The sequence below is a fragment of the Synchiropus splendidus genome, chromosome 13, assembly GCF_027744825.2.
Source record: "Synchiropus splendidus isolate RoL2022-P1 chromosome 13, RoL_Sspl_1.0, whole genome shotgun sequence".
NCBI classification, from domain to species: Eukaryota; Metazoa; Chordata; class Actinopteri; order Syngnathiformes; family Callionymidae; genus Synchiropus; species Synchiropus splendidus.
In genome coordinates, this window is record NC_071346.1 from 16,293,562 (window position 1) to 16,305,484 (window position 11,923).

Below are 11,923 nucleotides of genomic sequence, written 5' to 3' on the forward strand. Positions count from 1 at the left end.
ATACATCACATGGATTTTTAATTCCAGATTTGGTGTCTCTTGCTCTGGTTGAACAAGACAACCAAGTGTCTTGTTCACAATCTTAACTGATAGATCTTAAGATTTAAGACAGATTTTCCTCTCCTGGATGGCTGGGCTGTCCCTCGAAGAGAGGCATAGTGGCTCTGGGCTTCTGCAGAAGCAGAGTTGAGGTGGCTCTAACATTTGGTCATGATGGTCACCTCGCCGGTGAAATGTTCTGATCAGATCCAACAGGTAGAGGAGACCTAAGGGTATGCTCGAGTGGAGTTGGGGTGTGTGTGCATTGCATTCCTGGTTATCGTGAACAATGATTCAGATACTCTGTTTTTGACCTTCATTTATTGTTGTTTGTTTATTGATGTTGGTGAGTAAATGCCGATATGAGTTAGTGAACAAAGCATGCAGCAGTTTGCTGTCCAGCAGCTTGTTTTCTGGTTTTACTGCGCACACTGCAGCCAGGCTGCGATGGAGTTGGGGGGCTGGGTTGGGCCAATGCTGGCCGGGTTGTTCTGAGGGCGTTGGAAGAGTAAGGGTGTGAGCTCAGCTGAAGGGTCGGGCTCTACCACGACTGGCAGGTCACTGGAGACCTCCACACTGAAGAACAAAGCTGCAGATAAAGAAAACAAAAACGTTTTGTTTAGTTACTAAGCCTCTTTTTCAACAGTGGATCGATTCAAATATCGAGAAGTCTTGGTCCTCAGAGAAGTCTTCCACTGTTGTCTGCACTGACCAGTACACGTTTTCTTTGTCCTTATACTCACGTCCGCTGAAGACGTAGTGTTCGTAGGTGTTGCTCCTCAGAGGTCGTGGGATGGACAGAGCAGAGGTCACCGGGAGAGGGAACCCCTTCATGGAAACCCTAATGTTAAGTTCTCTCTGCAGCAGATCTGCAATGATGGTCAAACAAGACAGTTTTCAGACCTTAAGAAAATCCCCTGAGGGAACTGACCAACGCAAAAGCAACTTCAGTCTGAGAGTGAGAGTGTACAGGTTGTACCTCCGCCTCTCCAGCCTTTCTTCCAACTCATCTTTCATCTCACTACAGATCACTATACTGTCAGCAAACATCAGAGTCCTTTGAGACTCCTCCCTTACCTCGTCTGTCCATAGCCAACAAGAACAGGCTGAGAGCTGATCCTTGATGTAATCCTACTCTCACCTTCAACCCTCCTGTCACTTCCACAGCTCACCTCACCATTGTCCTCATACATGTCCTGTAGAACCCTCACATGCTTCTCAGATGTTCCTGACTTCCTCACACAACTGCTCCCTTCCTATCTTGCCCGCTCTCTTCTGCAAGCTCTCTCTGGAAAGGAAACCACGCAGCTGCTCTCTGATACTAACTTCTCTGACTTATTGTGGACTTGATGTGTGAACAGTCCAGTCTGCACGTTGACTGTTCTCTCTTCTAAATTTGCAAAGAGAAACCGGTCTATCTTCACGTTTGAGTCTCCAGGTTCAGAGAGCATCAAAATCGGACACTTTTTAACATGTAGTTGTAAAGATAATAACATAATTAATCATAGTAATAAGCCAACTGTCTGCATATTATAGTCTAGAATCTGGACAAAGGTAAAGTTTCATTATGATATTCATCTCACCCCAGATGGTGCAAAGAAATTTTTTAAAAAGTAGCTGCAGACAAAGGCATGTCTTCAACGGTGATTGAAGGTTTATTGTCTCCCATTAAAGATGAAGAGGATTCATTCAGTATTTGTCATTTTATATGTCATATGTTTCCTGTGTTACTTTCATACCAGCTGGGCCGCTGAAGGGTGTGGGGGCTGTGTTGTTCAAGCTGCAGGTCGGGGTGGAGCCCGCTGGGTAGGTGAACATCTGCATGGTGTCTCCTGGAGGAGACCAGGTTTAGTTTGTCTGCTTACTGAACTCACCATCTTCATGCCATCCTTCTCACCGTGGTGAAAGAAGTAAAGGGTCTCTGGTCGGGATATGGAGGCAGGGACGGCCAGAACCGCTGATACCACCCTGGTCTGACCAGGGAACTCTGCGCTCAGAGGTTTGGGAAACCCTGGTTCCAAACGAAGACTCTCATCCAGACGCCAGTACAGGTCTCCCTGTGGAAGGTGAATGTACATTCAAGAGAGATGCTAAAGAAAGTTTTACTTGAAGAAGAGCTGGTGGGAGATGTACGTCCAGGTTGTCACAATGTTTCTGTTGAAGCAAACAGACAGTTGACAGTGTCTGTGAGGCCAGAGAGTGACAGCTACCTTGATAATGTAGGTGGTGCCAGCACAGTTACTGCGAGTGAACACAGTATCAATGGGAGCTGGGACCCCCAGTGTGCGGGTGATGCTCTGAGGACGACTGATGGTGCGAGTCAGCGGATCCACCGACCAAAAATGTTGACCTGAAACACAACAGCATCGTGGAAATGAGAACACATTCAACTGCTTTATAGCCTCACTAAAGTCCCCCTCATGCGTTCGTGCACAGCCACTAAGATGATGGTAGGGAGAAGAAAAAAAAAAAAATATATATATATATCTTGCACAAGAAAGTCACAGGTACGGTGTAAGTGTGTTGCTTATGAAGGGTCAGAAATAAGTAAGCTTGAATTAAGATGACAAATCACGCTTCAAACTTCTTTGTTCTTGAAAACAAGAGAGAAAAAGACAAAATAGGTGCCAGTTCCAGCTGCACCCGGGAACAGCGACCCTCAGTGGTCGGGAGTAGCAAAGTAATGACGACATAAGCTAACAAAAGGAGTCACTGAGAGAGACGGCACACAGTAAACGGGAAACAAAAGCGTGAAACAAAAGCAAAAAAAAAAAACATAGTTCTGACCTTTAAATATCAAGATCGTTCCGTTGAGAAGAGCGGTGACTCCGTTGATGGGCGCGTCGCTGCAGGGGTGGTCAGCAAACACTCCTGCAAACATGGAGGCGTTGCCACCAAATGTTTTCACCATTCACACCTTCATCTGTTCGCGTTTGGTTATTATTTATTCTTTTTTTTTTTTTTTTTACCGGCGAATGCAATCACACCGATTTGCTTTTATTTTGAAGGCACATCACAAGTGGGCGTGTCTCCAATAATCGGTCCCCACAGGTACACGCACTCACACACCTGTTCCCGGTGAATCGACAATCTTGATGCCGAGCGCCCGGACCAGGTCCTCAAGGGTGTTGGGTCTGGGCCCGAGGCCTGTAGACAAACCCAGGTGCCTCTTACTGACTGGACTCTCACTTTTAAAACCTCCTTCATGGGGACAAGGCGACTGACCAGCAACACCAGCCGGGGGCGACAGCACCAAGTGGATGTTGACCTGTGGACCAGGGTCACCGCCAGCGTGATGGGCGCCTGAGGCGATGCTATTCAGCTCTGCTGGGAAATCTTTCTTCAGAGAATGTTGCTTTACCAGTGGAGTCATTCCTCACCGGGATGCTGGGGTCCGGTCAGTAGAGGAGGAGGAGCCCGTCCAGTGGTGCCCTTCGAGGGTCTGCTCTGGCTGACGGGACGTTTACAGTGGGATCCAGGGCAGGTATTTCTTGCTGCAACACACCAATACAACACAGTGAGGAGGCGTTCATGCTTCAAACAATGGTGGTGGTTCACGTAACAGAAGAAGGAAGAGGAGATTGACAATATAATTCCAATTCTTTAGACGAATAGAACGGAGTTCCACTGTGCTTTGGAAATGTCTCTGTTTCTGTTCTGACATGACATCGAGGGATGGTTGCCTTCACCTTTCATTTAGACCAGAGGAGCTACATCTGAATGAGGTTGAGAGCAAAACCTACCGGTGTAGCGTTCCTCACTTTCACTGTTGGATCTGCTCCTGCTCCCGTTTGGTTTCCTTCTTGCTGAAGGAAGACATGACCATCAGAAATGAAATTTGCCAATCCAAAAAAACTGGCTGAATTACTGAAATATACCAAATTCTGTTTGTCATTTTAGAGCGATTAATTCATGTCTCACCTAAGGGCGGCGCTGACTGGATGTTCTGTGCACCTGAGGACGCACGGAGCGATCTCAACATGGAAAAACAATACAAGACAACTGGAGCGTGTTCTGGTCCTTACTGCATTGCTGATGGTAGTTATGGCAGCAGGTGTTGGAGTTGACACACTGCGCATCACAGTCACAGGGACGACCTCGAGTGAAGACCTCCCCACATCGACCGTGGCAGGACAGAGCTGAGGTGCACAGAAACACCACAAGTGTAGTCAAATCCAAGAAAACAGTATAGCCTTTGTGTTCTAATGCCATTTATATTCACACTTAAATACTATACTATATGATTTTATTCAAAGGCTCCCACCAACCATATATTACATATATTACTTTGGATGGATGAATGAGATAGATTTGACTTTAAAAAAAAGAGCTTGGTATTCAGATAAAAGTAGAAATTGTTGGGCAAATTTTGCACTGGAACAATTTCCAGACACACACTGTTTATACCATTCACCTCAACCTCCTTTTTGACAACATAGGGTTGTCTGTCTGTGTTACTTCACACTTCATTTTTCAGGAAATATATGAAATGGGACACCCTCAAAATGAGTCATCCAGATATTAGTCCAGGATTCTTTAACATTGGCGATCACTTTAGCATTTGTATTATTATTAGTCTACCATTGCAAATGTATAACTGTCTGGATGTTTCAAACTTGAAATCCTCATGACAAAATGATGAGGGGTTAGCTCACGTATGCAGTGTCATGTTTAACCAAAAGTGAAAACAATAAAGAGTATTTGACCCACGTCCCGTGCAGACTTTCTGGAAGTCCGGGCAGCAGTCCAGATACTGGAGGCAGCTGAGCTCGCAGCTGCACCGCTGACTTCTGGTGAAAGACCCGCCACAGCGACCCACACAGCTGCCTGCAGGAGCGCGGGACATACAAGACAAGTAACATAACTCAACAGTTGCCTTTATAAAAAAAAAAGGGTACCGTTTATTTGGAAGTGTCTTCATGAGTGAATCAAGACTGTTTATTTTCTGCCTTTATGCCAGTATTTCTGCCAACATTATTGCTATAAAACCTTCATTTTGTTTGTTTTTCATGTAAAATGATAATCCTTCATGTACCTATGATTTCATATTGTGCTTATTCATTGTCATGTTTATTAAGATTTGGCAAAGATTAATGATTATTACGACAGCATAGTGGTTAGTACTGTGGAAAAAGGATGCGGGTTCGATCCCCAGGTTGCATGTTTGCCCAGGTTCTCTGGTTTCCACTGACAGTTGAAAAACATATTCAATAGGTGAAATGGACACAGGTGTGCGTGTGTGTGAATGGTGTGCGTGTCCCACTGCTGGGATAAGCTCCAGCACTCCCCACAACCCTGAACAGGATGTAGTGGTGGTTAACTCAAGCTGTATGTAGTGTGTAAATGAACTTAATACTTTGTGGTGTCAGTACAAAGTTATATTGTATATATTATATTGTGCACACATGTTGCCATCATTGCACAGCTGTGACAATTACACTGCACAAATGTGATAATACATAGCAATGCATGCCGATGTCAAAATATTAAGATGAAATGTGCAACATTTTACACATAATATGTCAATATCTTACCGTTATGTTCTACAAATGTAATCATCATATTGTCAAGTTCCTACAAACATAATGATTACGTACACAATTCCCGTCCCTGTCGTTTTGCCAGCGTGGTACCAATAAAGTGAATCTATCTGTGTAATAAATCTATCTGAACATGATCCTCACGTTCAAGTGCAATGGTATTGAACAGAGGTGAGGAATGTGTAATAAACATATTATATAACAAATAATGAAAATACTTTTTTTTTACATTTATTTTACTGTGAATTTCAACAAGAGATCAAACAAACATGACAGTGAACATAATAGACATGCGTGATGTTATCAGTAGGTCAGTGTACGTATTTATTTAATGTGTAAATGTCTTTCTAAATAAGTTTAGATTAATATCACACACGTTTTTTTCTATCCTTAAGGAGACATTGTGAGGTTTGTCATTGCCATAATGCTTTTCCCAGAATCTCACCCTAAACATAACCTTCCAAAACAAATGACTCTGATCCAAACTTAAACACGATCCTCACAAGGATAGTGTTTTGTGAAGAATTGGACCCCACTAAGTAGGATAAACAAGCGCCCTCACACACACATATGCAGTATTAAAATAATGTTAAATGAATACTTCAATAAATAATGTATATTAAATCTCTATCAGCAGCTAGATCTCCAACCCTCTTGATACGACTCTTCATACTTATAAACTACACAACGCTTTATAGTCAGGTCAGACAGTTTTGAGTATTAATGCACTCAAATTTGACACGAACAAAGAAGATACAACCGATCACTGGACTCACCCTTTCCAGCGGCAGAGACCATGGTGACCAGAACGCCGACCACCAGGAACCACAGCAGCATCTTCATCATTGTGAGAAGGAGGCGTGAAAGAGACACCTGCGACTGACTGGTCCTCTTGTGTCTGGCCCTTCAGACCGGTGGGTTTATAAACACATCTGAGGCCTCCAAGACTCCAGCAGCTCTGAAACCACAGACTATTTAAAAAGTGCCGAGACGTGATTAAACTTCCTCAAATGAACTCCCACACACAGGATCCCATTTTTTTTAGATATAGAGATTTTCATTATAAATTGATTTACTCAATTATAAGTGCTATAAAAAATGGACATTAGTTACCTGTATTTTATCAGCGACTTCTTTGTTCACGAACGCAGCTGTTGAGTGTGTCTGACATTTGAAATAATTTGCATGACATTTTTTGTTTTTGTTTTCTCCAGCTGCAAGAACAACGTGATCCAGACATGACTGAAGTCATGTGGTCACCACAGCTTGGTGGCGGACTTTTAATTGTCGGTGATAAAAAGTGTCTACATGTGTGCGTCTTCAGAGGGAACGCAGTAGCGCGGGAATGTTGACATTTCTAGCATTATTTTTACATTTCCCTGGTAATGTCTGAGTGAGAACACAGGGCGCAAACATGTCTGAAGTGTCAAGGCTGACTCCCGTTTCCATTTTTATACCATCAGTTTCTTCTATTTCTGCGTAGAGGTTTCACCTTTGGCTTTGCCTTTAATGCCAGTCTTCTGTGGAGTGATCAGAAATGAATTTTATGTTTTATTAGACCTTATCAACACAAATCAACGCACCGAGGAGGATCAGGGCCGGTCAAGAAAAAAAAAGAATTGGCAGAATTCTCACTTTAATCTCAGAATTCTGACTTTAATCTCAGAATTCTCACTTTAAATGCGGAATTTCTGAATTTATTCTGAGAATTCTGACTTTAAAATTTTGACTTTGGTCTCAGAATTCTGACTTTAAACTGAGAATTCTGACTTCATCACAGAATTCCGACCTAAAAGTGAAAATTCTGAGATTAAAATTAAAGTTAAAATTTTGACTTTAAAGTGAGAATTCTGACTTTAAAGGTAGAATTTATGACTTTAATCTCCAAATTCTGACTTTAAATTCTGACTTTCATCTCAGAATTCTGATTCAAAAATGAGAATTCGGAGATTAAGGTTAAAGTGAGAATTCTGTCTTTAAAATGAGAATCTCAGTATTCTGACGACTTTAAAGTGAGACTTTAATCTCAGAATTCTCACTTAAAAGGTAGAATTTCTAAATTTATTCTCAGAATTCTGTCTTTAAAATTTTGACTTTAGACTCAGAATTCTGAGTTTAAAGTGAGAATTCTGACTTTAAAGTCTATGTTTTCACTGGCTCTAATCCTCTTCCGTATCAGCAAGACTGTACAAAACATCCAGCCACTGTAGCTACAATGCAGTGGTGCTTGACCACAAATGCTGTGAAATGGAATCCTTTAGGCAAGTGTACGACCCTCTCACCCAAAATGTAAGTCAGAAATAATGACGTAGATCAGCGACCTTGCACTGACTTGTCAGTTGGGCACTGCTGGCAGAACCTAATGGAAGAGAAGTAGAGGAAGAAGATTGTGGAGACACCGAGGGAAACTGAAGAGTGGAGAAGTGCTGATTCTCGACGTTGGAGTCAACATCAATGTACTCCACTTCCTGAAAGCTGTAAGTCAACAAGAGGAGACTGACAAGTTCTAGAGAGATGGCCACACTCTGAACAATGAGAAGGGGAAGACAACTAGTACACTACTGGGATGCGGTGAATGGTGACATGAAAAAGAAAGGCAGACTCAAGGCAAAACCTGATGAGAGATGTAGCAACAATCTTTGTGAGCATCTTTCAACAGTACTCAAAGCAAAAGCCCAACCCACAGCGTAATCTATTCATTCAGACATATATATATATATGGAAAGATAGAGGAATATAAGACTAAACAGTGTTCAGTGATCAGCCTGTCTGAGGAAGAATGCATGTGGACGGTAAATAATAAAGCCACCACATAGTAAGCCTGGGGTTTCAGAATAATGGTTGTTGTGAATCTGGTTTGGTGTGAGCATCTGGTAAAGAGATGAGCGGTGACTCAGTGTGAGCACAGCAACACCCTGTCTCTGGTCACATGTTGCTCCTCAGGCAGGACTTTCAACATTTCATTGGGTGACGTGGGTGCGTCCACCAAAACAGCTGGCCTTGGCTGCTGGTTAAACTTAATAAGAGCCGAGTGTTATGATTTCCAAACGCACCACACATGCAGAATCACACACCCACATGCTGTTTACTGACACGCAACACAAAGAGTGGCCTGGCAGACGGTAATTACTCATAAATTTGGTTCATTATTCACCAAAGAAGTCAGACAGTGCATGTGACGAATATTTCTTCTGCAGTGGCTTTACTTCTCCCTTGCATTTATGCGTCAGTCATGTCTGTGTTGACTTGCACTCTGGTTTGTTAGGACTGTCAGTACAGGAGTGACGAACGGTCGATGGCTCACTACCGTTACTTGACTAGGACCTGGCGCCTCTGTACAGGTGCAGCCGTGTTGGGTCCATGTTAGAGTGCCGGTTCATTCATAGTTTCCTTGTTGCTTTGTTCAAGCAATGCATTTTGTTCTCTGTTATTGTTCGTGTTTTGATTTGTGCTATTTCTATATTATATAGTGTGTATTCTTAGCTACTCTCACTAGTCGGATCCTCAGTTCTCTGGCAACGATTAAGCTTTTGGGTCTGGTCCCCTGAGTCATGTGTGCAACATGACCATCTGCAAGAAGCATGTCTCTGATGGTGACGTTTCAAACCTTTGTTTTAGCCTTGAGTCTGGAAATGTTACCATCCGACCTTGTGTGTATGTAGACTCCTCATTTTGAATCCCCAAAAGCATGTGTCACAAGGAGTTTGCCACCCACTTTTCTCACTGCCATATTTGGTCATGTGACGCCCCACCACCGTATTTAGTACGGAGAGCCTAATTTCTTTGTTGACTATAGGCTCTTCAATAGTAAAACCTGTAAGATGCTTTACCTTTGTCCTGCATTGATAAGTCTTTGGATGCTTTGACTGGCGACTGTTGGTTTTCCACCCTGGACTTAGCCAACAGGACCCATCGTGTTCTCGTGGCAGAGGCTGGTCGTCCGAAAATGGCCTTTTGCACTTCCTTTGGCCTATTTCAGTGGAATCGTTGGGCTCTGCAAGGCTCCCAGCACATTCCAAAGGTTGATGCAGTGGATCCTTGGTGACTAACAGTGTCAGTCCCTGTTGTTGTACTTGGATGATAGGTTGTTTTTGGCTACAGTTGACCAACATCTCAAGCGTCTGAGTATGGTGTTGGGGCAGTTGCAGTAAGGAGGGATGGAGGTGAAACTGACCAAAGGTGCCTTTTTCCAGGAGGAAGTTCAGTCATCTCTGACAAAGATGTCTCCACTGACCCCAGAAATATTAAGGCAGTTTCTTGTCGGCCACTTACCACTACTCTTTCGGATTTCCAGTCTTTCCAGGGCTTTGCAAGCCACCACCGCAGCTTTGTGAAGGGTTTTACGAAGTTGACTACACCTCTTGTGGGAATCATGATATTTTACTTATGATCATATTCATCAAGTACCTGCTATTGAATAAATGCTTTGTCTAATGAAAGACTGAATCCTACAGACGCAGTGATAATGGGTAAGGTAACCTCAATTTGATCCAGTATGAGAGGTGTGTATGATAAGGATAGTGTGGGGAAGATGTGTGGATGGAAGAGTGAGTTATGAAAGGCAGGAACCACCTGGTACCAGGACCATTGAGGAACCCAGGAGACATCTAACCCAGAACCGGTCCAAACAGCTTGAGCTGAGCCTGAGTTTGTGGGGACAAACATCTACCTTCCCCCAAGTGAAGGAATGTGGAAGATAAGGAACCAGCCTGGGTCCATGAATTATGGACCCAGGCAGAGCCAGGCAGAGATGGGACCAGCCCGTCCACCAGCAGAAGCAAGCCAATCAGAGGAGGGGACTGGATTATCTGTTTACAGCTTTCAACCCAAAAAAGGCCAGGAAATGGGCAACAACAAGAGGATTCATCAACGTCGCTCCAAACCAAGGGGTGTCGAAACCAGATCAGGAATGTGGCGCCATGGCAACGGGGACCCCAAGAGACCAGGACCAATCAGTGGAGACTACACCCCAAGATGAACTGAAATGTGTCATAAAAGGGTCAGGGCCAGAGATAGTCTTTGTCACTCTACACCACTGGAGCTAAGGCTAAGTCAGGCGTAGTTGTGGACCCAGAGCTCGGTTAGGGTAATTAGACTCCTCTGTCAGGGAATAAATTCTTTTGGATTTTAAGTTGTGGGTTTTTGGTAGTCATTCTCACGAGTAAACGAACACGCGGAAGATACATTAAAGGTGTAGATTCCTACACTCTGCACAAGCTCACAACTGAGCTCGCCAGCCATAAGTCTCAGCAGAGTCCAGTCTGTCGCTGGCCCTTGGAGTGTCGGCTGACTTTTCTCATCTGTTCATCTTAGAAGTAGACGCCAGACACATTGGTTTTGGAGCTGTTTCTCCAGGACAGTGTGGCACTGTTCGACCTATTGCTTTAGCCAGCAGATGGTTGAGGTCCACAGATCGTAAACGGAGTAAATAAAACTCAAAACTTTTGATCATTCACCTGTCCTCTGCCAAGTTTGGAGCCACTAGACAGCAGGTTTGCAGCAGGTTTTACGGGGTTGCTGCCACACAGGCTGCTGTCGCGGCCTTGCCTGCTCACCTTGCTACACTCCAGAGTGCTGACCCTGTCATTTTTTGGTTGACCAGGGCCATGCCCACTAAGGGATTGAGAGGACACTGGAACTACCAAGACAGCACTGCTATTGGCCAGGGATGGCAGCTGAGGTTGCCTGTGAGACAAATAAAGTTACAGATTTAACCTAAGGTAATGTTACCTTAAAACTGTTACATCATAACGATATAATAAAATAATCGCTCAAATGAATATTCAAAGGTTGGTAGGCATCTGTATGGCATGATTACAGGGTATTAAAAGCTTCATATAAGTCTCTCTTACACTGTCAATAATAGTTATGAATAAGTGAAATTTAACTAGATAAAATGAATAAATGTTTGTCTGTTTGATATTTCTAAATTAAATTAATTTACTCGTCTTCACACAATACATGCTGAAAGAGGTCATTTGTGTGTGTGTGTGTGTTCTGGATGGAATTTTGTGCTGCCATGCTTTCATCCACACTGAAGTGTTTTGGTTATGACATCACAATATATATTATTTTTTTCTGATATTAATATGGAAAGGAACTATAACACATTTTATCGGTTTTCAGCATTTTCTGTTTAATGCTGGTCAGCACAGTCATGAAAGGATCTATTTGGAACTGTCAAAAAGGGACGCCACAAAGTGTCTTTTGATTAAAGTGGACACACAAACACATGTGGTCTGAGCCAGGCTCCAACACCGCTGGGCCTTTATTGACCTGTCTGAAGTGACAGCAGAGCCAGACCTTGCAGGAGGAAACTGGAGTGCAAAGACAAAACCCATCCA

The 11,923-nt window shown here is 43.4% G+C and overlaps 1 protein-coding gene across 1 annotated transcript; it reads right to left on the bottom strand.

Annotated features, from left to right (window-relative positions):
* Positions 1 to 366: 366 nt before the first annotated feature.
* On the bottom strand, positions 367 to 3,412 carry prg4a (proteoglycan 4a). Its single transcript, XM_053883879.1, has 7 exons — positions 3,109 to 3,412; positions 2,827 to 2,910; positions 2,250 to 2,389; positions 1,937 to 2,096; positions 1,779 to 1,871; positions 783 to 908; positions 367 to 628 (listed from the first exon to the last, which is right to left on the bottom strand). Exons 1-7 carry the CDS (start codon positions 3,410 to 3,412, stop codon positions 459 to 461), a joined length of 1,077 nt encoding a protein of 358 aa, XP_053739854.1. The 3' UTR covers positions 367 to 458.
* Between the last annotated feature and the right edge of the window lie 8,511 nt (positions 3,413 to 11,923).